The 13800-nt window shown below is 41.0% G+C and overlaps 1 protein-coding gene across 1 annotated transcript in view; it reads left to right on the top strand.

The window, feature by feature from the left end:
• LOC121319340 (rho GTPase-activating protein 39-like) overlaps positions 1-10506 on the top strand; it is a 46354-nt gene extending 35848 nt beyond the window's left edge. Inside the window, exons 5-10 of the mRNA XM_041256679.1 lie at positions 217-306; positions 4753-4826; positions 5537-5736; positions 6303-6394; positions 9292-9461; positions 10227-10506. Coding sequence (XP_041112613.1) covers positions 217-306; positions 4753-4826; positions 5537-5736; positions 6303-6394; positions 9292-9461; positions 10227-10421 — 821 coding nt within the window. The 3' untranslated portion in view covers positions 10422-10506. The remainder of the gene's footprint in view (positions 1-216; positions 307-4752; positions 4827-5536; positions 5737-6302; positions 6395-9291; positions 9462-10226) is intronic.
• The last annotated feature ends 3294 nt before the right edge of the window (positions 10507-13800 follow it).

The following is a 13800-nucleotide window of genomic DNA, read 5'->3' as shown; positions in this document are numbered from 1 at the left end:
AGGAACGTTCAATGGAAATCATTTAATTTCCTGTAAATTGAAATCGAAGTGACTCGGAGTGTGCTTAAGTTATGGATAGAAAAGTGATAACATACTTAGGGCGGGGGTAGCATTTTCAGAGTTGGGGGTTAGTTTCACTGTCGAGAATGGAATGGTTAATGTGCAACAGGGCCCTTTTTATATTTCTATTGTGTTTTTTTTTTTTTTGCTGTACAGTTACACAAAATATCAAGGACCAGTTGGAAACAAAAAATAAGAAGAACTCAAAATCAAGAAAAAAGAGAAAACAGAACACGGAAGAAGAGGGTGAGTTTCAATGACCTCATTGAGTGTGAGAACGAGAAACAGCAACACATGGTTTAGTTCCCAAGCTGAAAGGCTGAAAGTCTTTCTTTTTGTGTTGAAGTACAATGCATGAAGAAACAAAATCTTCTGCAACTTCCCATTTAGAGATTGTACCGTGTTGGCTCACAAACAGTAACAAGCACCTCTGTGTGGTGTCTCACTTTTTTTGTGAATGATGTATATCTTTGCAGAGTGTATTATGCATTTTTTTCATTACCCACATTAAAATGCTTAGGTTGTGTGTATTAAAAAGTGTGCAATGAATGTTCTTAAATGAACTACTGCTGTTAGTTATGAATGACCAAGCTTAGCCCATATTTATGGGACGCTGTCACAAGGGTTTTGCTGTAGGATGCATGCTTTTATACCTGTTTTGCAACAGTATCGCACCAAGTGGTTATATGGTCCAGGGTCAGCTCAATAATATACATAATGACTACAAAGCATCGCAGTCCCAGCCTGTGCTCCAAGCAAGAATGAATCAATTGATCCATTCACTGGGATCCAGCTACAGTGAAAAAATGTTGACTTTCTGCACGGCTGAGTGAGAAACTACAGACGTGTAATTGATCTGTTACCAAGAACACTCCATAAATTTAACAGGTCAGCCTTTTCTTTTTTCACAAACATAGTGGGTTACCATTTTTGTTTCAGGACGTAACACGGATAAAATCCCACGTTTTTTTGTTCTTTTTTTTTGGCGTACCTGCGATCTTTGGATAGAGAAAGCAAGAGCTGTGGCATTTGGCAGCAGGGAGGCCTCTTTATTGTTGGGCAAAGCAAATAAGCCATGTCAGTTTCTTTATTTGCTGTGACATTTGGTTTTAAAGCTCTGTAAAACCACTTGCGGTCACCAGTGATGAATTGCAAGTGCTCCATTGCTTAGGCTGCCAACATATGTCCAGTTTGGGCTGTGCCACCTTCTGCCATGTAGCCCCAATCCCCATGAATAATATTTATTACCTGCCATTGTACAGTAATTCCTCACTTTGCATTAAGTATCCCTATAAGGAGAGGGGCTAAACAATTTGAGATTCCGCTGTCATATTTGCAATGTTTTTGGAGACTGCGGCAAAATCTAATAGTTTGAACTATGACCTAATGTGACTGCCATATTGAAGTCATGCGACTTATTCCTCTGGGGTCTAGACAGAACACTTGGTTACTGGTTTATTATTAGGTACACAGCCCTATTCCTTGATTTTTGCCAATTATTCTTCTGTGCCAGGATTAGATTCTGCCTAAAAGCATCATTTGTCTGTGTACAGGTATTCTGCACAGAGGCAATACAGAGCCTTCACTTCGATTCTTTGTGTCAAGGAGTCGCACATTCCACTGAGGAGACGTGTTTGCAAATTGAAAAAAATACTGCACAATGACACATGGTCCCACCCCATGAAGAGAGAATGTGTTGCATTGCTACAGCGCTCAACCTGGTGGCATTCATCCACAGCTACCAGCAAAGACAACGAGTTTCAACAAACGCCTTCGTTGGTGTTACTGTTTAATTGTAGGTGCTGATTTTGGTGCTATACCAATATGTTTGGTTTATTGACATGTTTTTTGGGGGACGTTCCCTGCCCACCAGTTAAATCAAGTTGCAACAGAATCTCCTCCACCGGAATCAAGATGGGCAGAGAAAATGAATCGGGAGGAAAAATACATATTCAGGCACCATACATCTGTGCTGTGCAGTTGATGTTGGCATAGAGCTGTCTTGCCCCACCTGTTCCAGTGGTACAATATATTATCAGTTGGAATAGAGTTTGGTACATTCGGACTAATCTGTGCCAAAGAAAGCATCTTTGTTTTCAAAGACTCAAAGCCACCATTTAAAGCTTGTTTTTTTTTAACAGTGGGCCGGCTGTGGGCCGCAGGCAAGCAGATACGGAGTGGGCAGAGAGGCATTGCAGCACCGGGGCTGACGGCTTGGAAACAGCATCCCCTCTGTAAAGCCCCTGCCTCGCCACTGTGGATAGAGAGCAGCTGGGGATTAGACCCTACAATTGCTCTGCCCTGCATTTGTATGCAAATATGATTTCACAGCCGCTGGGCTTGATCTCATTAGACACATCAGTAATCTCACTTCAGGTTGTAGCCAGGAGAGAATTTGGACTGAACCCTCTTTTTTGGGGGGCCGCAGGGGGCTTTGGAGTGAGAGTGAAGTTTTTTAGCTTTGTGGTGGGGGTGTTGCATTCCAGTAAAGTTACACTGCAAATCTATCATCACACTTCAGTGATTTATGTGGAATAAGTCACATGCAGTTCTTCCTGGGGGAAACCTCTGAAATGCTGTGAATGTTGCCACATTAAATAATGATGTCATGACCGTGTGAGTTGGTGTTGTAGTGGCAATTGATGGGACAGTTAAACATTGGTAGCGGTGGTCTCTGTACAGTTACGCCAAAGCAGTACATTTTAGGGAGCTGTCATTTTCAGCCCTGTGAGAGAATTACAGTCCTTCCCAGTTTTGTTTCCTGCCTTTGTCCCCGCTGCTTCTCTGCATGGTCGATTTACGAGAGGCCCGTCCTCCTTTAAGCGTTCAGAACGAGCTTGGCTCTCACAAACATCTGCAAGTGGTTATTCATTTTGATTACAGGAGCTGCAGTCCAGGGTTAGGATTTAAATCAACCCTCCACGACTCTTGTTTAAAAGTTGGGTCCCGTTCCAACTTGCATGTTTCATTCCTTGGGAGACATCTGAGAAGGCAGTTTTGAAGAATGCAGTAGAGAGTACAGCAGTTTAAATTAAAGCTCAAAGTCGTTATTGGAATAAAAGTGAAATCCAAGTGCAAGCATTTATCTCTGTATGGTTTCTCCAGAGGGATTCTACGTTTCACAACATTGTTTCCTGTCCTGAAATGAGTGTGATGTACTGACCTTACTTTGTGTGTAGAACTCAAAATGTAGACCAGATTTGTGTTGTTCTTTTTTAGTTTAGTTTTATTTTTGGCATGGCATACAGGTATATGCTCTTCTTGGTATCTCCTGTATATTTATCAGGAGAGCAGGAGAAGCAGTTTGTATCTGTCACAAAATCTTCGTGTATATGTTTTAAATTAAAAAATTTAAAAAAAAGTTACTGTAGCAGTCAGATGTAACAAAGAAACACTATTTGATTCCCAAGTTCTCAATGTGTCATGTTATAGGTAGTAGATGATCTTCATGCACGCATAAGCATGCTGAGCCTGGAGCTTCACATGTTCATGAAAATCAGGCTCCAATTAGCACGGCACCTCCAGCCGGCAGACTTTGGTACAGAGGCTGTGGGTGAAGCAAGCTTTCCACTCTATCCCTACGTTATCCTTGTACTTTCTGTACTCACTGGATAATCTGTTGGTCATTGAGCCACCCTCCCCTTTGTTTCAGATGCATGTTTGGTCCTGGTGAGATTTTCAGTGTTGAAGGCCTCCCAGTCGTTGCGAGGCGTTGGCCATTTGTTCAGCAGCTGTGTGCAGCGCTGGTGTGAACTCCCCCACCTCACACTGGGGTGGTGCTGCCTGGGGTCTCGCCGAGGCGATAACTGGCGATGAAAGTGTGGAACAAACACAGGGAGAGCCGTGCCTTCCTCTGTTTCAGTAGTCTCTGTGTTTTTAACAAGACAGGTGCCGGGCGTTTCTGACCATGTATTTCTGTTTATTGCAGCCAAATGCAGGCTTCACATATTCACAAGAGGCATGTGTACTGTGCATGAGTTACTAGGTTTTGATGAAATATGGGAATGCATCCACCATTGTTAGTACATGTTCTTGAGATAATTTAGAGTTTTGGTCATGGTTACCTACTGTACATCTTAGTTCTGGCTTGTTTGCAGGGATGGAAATAGACTCCTATTGTATAGCAGTGTCACCCATTCCAGGTTTTAAAATGAGCCTGATTAGCCCCAGTTTATAGGTAACAAACAGTGGTGTGTCTTTTTAAACTCCTAGTAAAACCAGGAATGGATCGAACTGCTATGCAATGGGAGGCTTATTTCCATCCCTGTGGTTGACTAAAATACCTTGGGCTATTTCTTTGGAACAGTTCACCTGAGTTTGATCAGACGTGTATGGGTATTTTACAATGAGTTATTGAGCACTGTATCAGTTTACTGTAAACCTAGGTGCTTTCCAGCAGGGAAATCTAAAGTGTTCTGTTAAAAACCGTCATTGAAATAATAATAATTCAGATTTGTGGTGCAAAAAGTTATGAAAATCAAACATCTAACAGTATGTAAGTCTCTGTAGTAAACAATATGTAAAGCGCCAGGAAAGCTCTATTTAAAGGACGGTCATAGCTACATCAATTGAATAGACCCCAGTGTTGGTTCCTGTTTATCTGATCACCTAATGGTGGAATGCTCTTTTCAGTGGTCGTCATCTTCCTGTTATTATTATTGTTTTTAAAACCTTGTTCTCTTTTACAAACAGGTTTGCCGATCAGCACCTATGCACAGTACTGCTACCGCAAACTGCAGAAAGTGGCTGTCACGGGAGGCAAAAAGGTAAGAGGACAGCTTCTGACAAGGTTGAGAGATCAGGTGTCATTTCAATAAACTTATTCAGCAGCCTTTGTGCAGAAGGGTGGAGTATGCATTATTGTCATAGTAAAGTAAATAGAATAGACAGTGTTTGTCTGTCGGCAAGTACTATGACAATATTTATACACTCCTGTTTGCGCTCTGTAACTGTGTCTCGAACAAAACATGCGTTTTTAAAAGCAGCAGATGTGAAGAAGCTGTACCTTCAGTGTTTTATACTATAGTTCTGTTTGATTTATGAATGATAGCAGTGTTTACTGGGAAGATCAGATGACTGAGCTGGGGTTCAAATCCAGGGTCCTTCAACACGCAGTCACTGCTCGCTGTGTGACCTTCAAGGGGAGGCAAGACAAGTGGCTACTTTGTGACACAGCCCAATCAGCTGGAAGCCGAACACCCAACCCTCATTGCAATGAGAAACACCTGGAATTGGGATTTTCCCGGAACGCAGACTGACTGCTGTTTAGTGTCTCAAAACTATACCAAGAGTTTGGCATATAGGATTTTTGGGAACTGGAAGGTGGTTTTAAATGGTAGTTAAAACAATCCCAATGGTTTCATTCACTTTCTTTTAAAAGAAGTCATTGCGGTGTAGTGTTATTTCAGGGGAGCTAGGGTTATTGCTCTGCTCGGTGGTCCTGTTCTCAGTTGGCATGTGTGTGTGTTAACCACAGGGTCTGCGGAAGCCCACCATCGAGGAGATTGACCACGCCAAGAACGCCATTGTGACGCCCTCGTTGTTCGGCAGCGCTCTGGAGGAGATCATGCAACGGCAGCACCAGCTCTTCCCTGACCGCAAGCTGCCCTGGGCACAGGTCCAGCTCTCCCAGTATGTGCTGTCGCTTGGGGGAGCCCAGACTGAGGGCATATTCAGGTAAGAGTCCTGGCTGGGAAGCAGGGAGGCTTCACGTTAACATGTTTGCATACTTAAATACAAAGAGTCAGTGGTTTGTCTGGTTTCACAGACCCTGAATATTATTGATCTTGGATTACATTACCTACAGTCACATCAGGTAAACCAAGGTTAGTGCGACTCTGTATTTAAATCATTGTTTTTACACTGTAACCTTGTATTACCCTATAACACCTGTAAGTCACCTTGGATAAAGGCATCTGCCAAATAAATTATTATTGCTAATCTGGGGTGTGTGAAACCAGCAGATTGCTTGCTCTGTTTCTGAAACATTCACAATTACTTTATTTGTTAACCAAAGTGATTGGCCTGGCAAAGTTACACCAATTCAGAAAATGTTTTTAATCTTTTAACATTTAATTTTTTGTGTGGTTTAAAATGTCAAAAGAATTGTTTTGTGGAATAAAGAATCCAGAGGGCTAAGTAACTGTTAGAATCGTGAGTGGAGGTCGATTTTCATGTGTCTGTCGCTTTTGTCGGCTTGGAGTTTAATGTTCAGCCGTGGCTTTTGCTGTGTTTGCTTTCAGAGTGCCTGGTGATATCGATGAGGTCAACGCACTGAAGATACTAGTTGATCAGTGGAAAATCCCAGACAATCTTTCTGATCCTACCGTCCCAGGTAACAGAGCTGTTGCCTTGTTTGGCTCTTCTTGCAATGTCCTGTGTAGTGTTAGTTTATCAGGGGAGCAAGATAAGTATTTTGTATTTGTCACATTTTTGTTGTACATACATAAATGGGATATTATATATATATATATATATATATATATATATATATATATATATATATATATATATATATATATACATACATATACAGTGGCTTGCAAAAGTATTCAGACCCCTGACTAATTCTCTCATATTACTGAATTACAAATGGTACATTGAAATTTTGTTCTGTTCGATATTTTATTTTAAAACACTTAAACTCAAAATCAGTTATTGTAAGGTGACATTGACATTGGTTTTATGTTGGGGAAATATTTTTAAGAAAAATAAAAAACTGAAATATCTGGCTTGCATAAGTATTCAACCCCCACACATTAATATTTGGTAGAGCCAACTTTCGCTGCAATAACAGCTTTAAGTCTTTTGGGGTAAGTATGTACCAGCTTTGCACACAGTGTCGGAGTGATTTTGGTCCATTCTTCTTGGCAGATTTGCTCCAGTTTGTTCAGGTTGGTTGGACGATGCTTGTGGACCGCAATTTTCAAATAGTGCCACAGATTCTCAATGAGATTGAGATCAGGACTTTGACTGGGCCACTGTAGGACATTCACCTTTTTGTTCTTGAGCCACTGCAATGTTGGTTTGGCCTTGTGCCTGGGATCATTGCCCTGCTGAAAGGTGAATTTCATCCCAAGCTTCAGTTTTTTAGCGGACTGAAGCAGATTCTCTTGCAGTATTTTCCTGTATTTTGCTCCATCCATTCTTCCTTCAATTGTAACAAGATGCCCAGTCCCTGCTGATGAGAAGCATCCCCACGGCATGATGCTGCCACCACCATGCTTCACTGTAGGGATGGTGTGTCTTGAGGCATGGGCAGTGTTAGGTTTGTGCCACACATAGCGCTTTGAGTTTTGGCCAGAAAACTCTATCTTTGTCTCATCTGACCACAAAACCTTTTTCCACATCGCAGCTGGGTCACGTTCATGCTTTCTGGCATACTCCAGACGTGCTTTCAGGTGGTACTTTTTGAGTAACGGCTTCTTTCTTGCCACCCTCCCATACAGGCCAGTGTTATGCAGATCTCTTGATATGGTTGACTGGTGCACAATTGCTCCACTCCCAGCCACTGAACTCTGTAGCTCCTTATGACAAAGTGCCTGCCCCTGTGTCTATTTTTCTGTTATATGTTGCGTGTGGTGTGTTAAATGTTGGTGTATAGGCATTGGTACACGGGATATAAACGGGTCTGTATTTCATGTGTGTTTAAAAATGTATAATTGTATTTAGGCACGGGATTGTACATCACTTCACGTGCATTTAAAGTAGTTAATATGTGAGCACGAGGTTGCACATAATTAATTCACGTGCTGGGAATCAAGTGAATAATTAATTGGTAATTGAATCCCAGCACAACAGTATATATAGATGCACATTTTACTCACTCGGGGTTGGGTGTTCGGTGAGTAGGGAACAGGAGCGCGAGAGAGGAGGAGAAACCAAAGTGTGTAATATCAATTGTTATTGCGTGCTGGTGGGACCAGCACGATACTTGTTTATTTAAAACTCACAGTGTTTGTTAGTCTGTCTATCTGCTCACCGTGTTTGTTCAGTATAGTCTGTCTTGTGTGTCTTTTTTGTTTTGGCGTAAAGTGCCGTGTCCTGTTTTCTGTTTGTTTGGACCTTTTATTTACAATAAACCGGCGCAAGCATGCGCCCTCACCATTTCAATTAATCTGTTTTGTCTCTGTGTATTCCCTTCCTGGTTCTGACGTGACCCACTCCGGCCGTCTTTGTGACACTCCTTCAAAGTGATTGTTGGCCTCTCTGTGGCTTCTCTCACAAGTCTCCTTGTTTGAGCGCTGAGTTTTGAGGGACAGCCTTTTCTTGGCAGTGCCTGGGTGGTGTGATGCAGCTTCCACTTCCTGATTATTGATCCAACTGTGCTTACTGGGATATCCAAACACTTGGATATTATTTTGTACCCTTTCCCTAATCTATGCATTTGTATTACTTTATCTCTAACTTCTGTAGAATGCTCTTTGTCTTCATTTTCCTTCAGATTCACAGCCTTACCAATGATATTTCAACAGTGGGGTTTTTATCCAAAAAATGTGACAGCAACTTTAATAGTTCACAGGTGGAGGCCAATAGTAAGGTAATTGTGTCTTCGTTAGGGCAATTTCTTTCATCGGTGCAAACTGGGAGCTTCCACAGCACAGGGGTTGAGTACTTATGCAAGCAAGATATTTCAGTTTTTTATTTTTCTTAAAAATATTTCCCAACATAAAACCAATGTCACCTTACAATTGATTCTGTGTTTAAAAATAAAATATCAAACAGAATAGCAAACAGAACGAAATTTCAATGTACCATTTGTAATTCGGTAATATGAGAGAATTGGTCAGGGCGTCTGAATACTTTTGCAAGGCACTGTATGTATGTGTATGTGTGTGTGTATGTGTATGTGTATGTGTGTATGTGGATGGAGAATAATGCTTGGGATGGAGTGTGATGTGAGAATATAATGCCCACCAAGGGGTGGGATGTTAAATAAATCCCGAGGGCGAAGCTCTGGTGAATAATTTTTTCCCAGCTGGAGAAGCGAGCGAGAGAAGACAGCAGCTATGTAAGGTACGGTTGGAATTCCTTTCAGTTTGACGGAAGCTCGCTCTGTCTGGAGTCACTCTCTGTTGCTGGTGTTAATGAGCGCGCGTTTCTCGTAATCACTGGAAAAATTGCTCACCAGTTGTTATATATAGGTTGGTACTAGATATATACATAGAGTAAACCCTGTTAGAAGAAAAGGTGAACTTGTATTGAAATGTCACCCCCTCCCCTTTGTTGCAGCATCCTTGCTGAAGCTGTGGTACAGAGAGCTGGAGGAGCCGCTCATCCCACAGAGCTTCTACCAGCAGTGTATCAGCAACTACGAGAACCCCGAGGCTGCCATTGCCGTGGTGCAGTTCCTGCCTGAGCTCAACCGCCTGGTCCTCTGTTACCTCATCCACTTCCTGCAGGTCAGCCGCCCATGCATATAGCCTGGTCTAGTTCAGCTGCCCATTCATACACCATGGCACCCTATAGCAGCCTTTGTGCACATTTCTGTAGGTCACGCTTGAGTTTATTGCAACTTCAAAGCCATTCAAATTGAAAAATAACTGACCGCACTTCTTTTCTGCAGAAGCATTTTATTTTTGTTTTAATCAAAGAGACCAGGCTTTTTTTTTTTTTTTTTTCATATTTTTATATAAATCAAAAACTGCCACAAATAAAACCTTTTAAAGTGAGCAGTAACGGAACAAAGCACACGGCTTTTGACAGCTGGTTTGGGACAGGGCGTGATTGGAAACAGCTGGCTCTCTCCGAACATGCCCTCCATTGTGCAGCTCTAAATAAAGGCGGACTTCATTGGAGCTCTGCAGCGTCAAACGTCAGCCGGGTAGAGCATGCGTGTGGCTAAAGGAGGACTGTATGTCTGCTTTAGATATTCATTGTTCCGGTGTGAAGGGTTTAGACCTGCCATACGGGCGTGCTGCACCTACAAACCAGCTTGCATGGTCAGGGATGTCCTGCAACAGTACCTCAGAGTGCATTAGATTTACCCAAAGTAAAGTTGGGCAGTAACATTGGATCTGTCCATTTCATAGAATTCAGAGTGGGGTGCAACATTATTTAGGAGTATTCTTAATAGTCGCACTTTAACATGTTTTCATGTTTTATTCACAAGGCTTAACTTGTGAGAATGTAAATACTCTGGTTTAATTTTTTTTTTTTTTTAACAGGTTTTCGCACAGCCAGTGAACGTGAGCAAAACCAAGATGGACGTCAACAACTTGGCAATGGTGATGGCGCCAAACTGTCTGCGGTGCCAGTCGGACGATCCCCGCATCATCTTCGAGAACACGCGCAAGGAGATGTCCTTCCTGCGCATGCTGATCGTGCACCTAGACACCAGTTTCATCGAAGGGATTGTGTGAACACTGCCTCTGGCACGCTTCTTGACGTCTGTCAATATGACCTTTTTCTTTCTTTGTTTTTATTTTTTAATCTTCTGTTTGAAAACAACTGATTGCGCCTTTTTTTTCCTTTTATTTAAATTTTAAAGCTCCTTTTATTTAATTCTGGTTAAACTCAATACTACTGGCATCTGGGCTTGTGATGCATTCAAATATAACTTGCTTCTTTGTGGACTGGTCCGACTGTCTAACATGAGAACAGTAAACTGGATCTACCAGGATCCTGCTTCTTTCACCAAAAAAAAAAAATATGAACACTGCCTGCTTGGGTTTTTACTTTGTCTTTCTCTTCAGGGTCATTCATTAACAGTTATTTATTTTGTTCGCTATCCTGTTATTTTAATGTCACCTGTTGCTAGGACGATGCCATGTCCAGTTATCTGTGCGTAGATTTGGTATATCGGCTAAAAAGCAGTGTGTCTCAACTGCAGTTCCTGGTGCTTGTAAATAGTCCATGTTTTTGTTTTCACCAGGACCTCAATATGCCATTTTATATCTGCAATTCACTGCCTTTGACAACAAGTTGGGGTCTGTTTTAATGATCTAAAGAGTTTTGAACTTGCATTAAACCATCTCTGCGGATCTCTATCCATATATTTCTTCTTGCATTTAGCGATGCTAATAAGAGGGTTATTCAGTTTCCTAGCTGGGATGGTGAAATACACCAGCAGGGTTAATATAGTAAAACCATGGTGCTTTTTTAATGTTTTAGATCATTTAAACAACCCCTGTTCTCTTCTGGATGGTAAATGAGATCACCAGTACAGCTGCGGAATGGGAGTGTTGATTTCTGAAGCAAACACAGCAGTATACAAGCCTGCCGATTTTGGCAAGCTGTCTTCACTGTGCATCTGCAATAAAGGTCATTCCAGTCCAGGTACATTGTTCCAGCAGTGTTTTATTAGACAGTCATTCAAGTCCTGAAATGGGTTCTTTTTGAGGAGTGCGTTGTTGGGTAGAGTGTTGCTCGACAGCCCCTGGTCTACCCGTTGTGCGAGGCCTGTCTGTACACAATGATCTGATCATGAAACCTGGTCGTTCATCTTAAAGATTGCCACCATATTAGTTAAAAGAAAAAAATTAAGTTGTAGATTGAGTATGCAGTTTCTTTGGTATGTTTTAAAAAGATGTTGTATTCAGAGCAACAACTGAGCAGAAATGTAATCTAAGCTTAAAAAAAGACTACAAAATGTGTTAACTTCACAGAGGTTTAATTTTATGAAAATAAATAACCATGCTAAAACTATTTTAATATTTTGTATGGGGGGGGCATGAAATATAGGGTTGCTTTAACCAAAAATACATTATTAATAATAATTTAACAATGTACATTTCAATTGCCTCATTTATTGCAGAATTGACTGGTTTTCCGCAATGGCATCTTATTTATAGATGTGGTTTTCATTTTCTATGAATGGCTTCAGATGTTTGTGCTTTCTGTCCTGCCAGTGGAGTGTGGTAAACCGTGGGTGGAAGACGGCCATGCTTTCTGCAATAGAGGGTTTATTGTTTTTTTACAGACTAGGCTGTGGCTGCCTCTCGGGCTACAACCGTATTTATTTTTGCAATCATTCTAGTTCCACAGTGTACCATATTTTTTTTTTTTTTTTAGTTCTTTGGAAACTAAACCAAATTTGCCTGCTTGTGAAATTAAAGGGTGTGTTTCATACCCCCAAAAATCTCTGTGAGGTTAGTTTGTTTGGGTTAACCCTTTGCAGGCAGCACCTGTGTTCTGGCTCTTGTAAAAGTAACATGCTCGACATGTGGAAATGCCCTACTTGTCCAGCTCCTTACGAAGAGGACAGGTTGTGATTTATTTGGAGGAGGTAATCCCGTGATGACCCCTAAATTCCAATTACCACTTAACTACTTAAATACCCCATTATAGAGGTATAGATGTTGCATGTCTGAAAAACAATGCAAAAATAATCTCCTTGTGAATCACATCTCTTTCTGTTGAACAGTACCCATTTGGATTTTAAAATGAATTAAAAATAAGTAAATCATTGAATTCTGGATAGTGGCTGTACATGAGCAACGATAGGAGTCAGCAAGGAAAGTCCGTGCAAAGGGAATGCTGGCGCAGTAGCTATAGCTGTACGACACGTCAGTCGGACAATTAAAGCAAGGCTTTCGGTTGACCCAGATTTTGGAGCCTTGACATGTAGGGAACTGTGCTGTCTCTAACAGGGATAGAGCAGATAACTGCATGCTATTCTATAATGGGATTTGTAAATTAACAGAGAGTTTGATATTGTTTAAATATGTAATTGATTTGACCTGGTCAGATAGTTTGGCATGCTCGTTGGAGCTGGTATAACAAACAAGTGTTAGGGCAGTCTTGCTGCTCTGGTAGGCAAAGTATTTTTTCTAACCATTATCTCGAGTTTGTTTGAATTGCATAATTGTTTAACCTTTCGAATGCTGCAGGCTCAGAATGCTGCTGGAAGTTGCTCAGAAACGGCACATGTGTTACATTTCCCTGAATGCAGATGTGTGGCACAATACGTGTTGCAGATTAACAAGGTCTGGGGGAGGGGGCCAGAATTACAGAACACACTGTATGCATAGCACATGTGAATAGTAATAACTGTACTTTGGAGTAATATGGAGTGAAGAAAAAAAATTATATTTCACAAATAATGCAACCACTTTTTCTTTGTACATTTCTTTGTAACTGTAACACTGTAAAGCATACAGTTTCCCAAGTGGCAAGTCATTCCTTTGCACTTAGCTTCAGTTCTCGTTTTTGTTTTTGTTTTTGTTTTTTTGTTTTGCTGCTGTTTATTTTGCGGATGCAGTTTGTTTGCCCTTACTGTAAATGATGCTAAGGTTCTGTGGATGTTCGTGAGGAGATCAAAGGGAAAGTTGATATAATGTTGACTCTTCATTTCTGTAATTTTCATAAATAATAATTTTTTAAAAAGTGTCAATTTCAATCGAGAGTTCTTTCTACAAAGCATTTTGCCTGTTAGGTTTTTTTTTTTAAATAGTTTTGTGTGCTATTATTTGGGTTATTTTTATTTTATTCATTTTTTTTTTTTAGAAATGCAAATAATTACTGTGTGCATTGTCTGGTAATTGAATCCAGACGTGACTGCGGTTTGGAGCTCTCGCTTTACAATACCCACCTACACACTCTTGTGATGAATAAAAGATAAAGTTCAATCTTTAATGTGGCACTGTTGTGCAGGCCTGCTAAATATATCCTCCTCCACCCCCTGAGAACATGATGCCACAGTGCATTCTGTTCAAATAGATGTTCTGTTGTATCATTTCTGTCAGATATTTTTGATTCACGAAGAGGTATATTCAATTTCAACCATAAAATTTGCTTGAT

The sequence above is a fragment of the Polyodon spathula genome, chromosome 8, assembly GCF_017654505.1.
Source record: "Polyodon spathula isolate WHYD16114869_AA chromosome 8, ASM1765450v1, whole genome shotgun sequence".
NCBI lineage: Eukaryota > Metazoa > Chordata > Actinopteri > Acipenseriformes > Polyodontidae > Polyodon > Polyodon spathula.
This window is presented reverse-complemented; position numbering and strand designations above follow the sequence as displayed.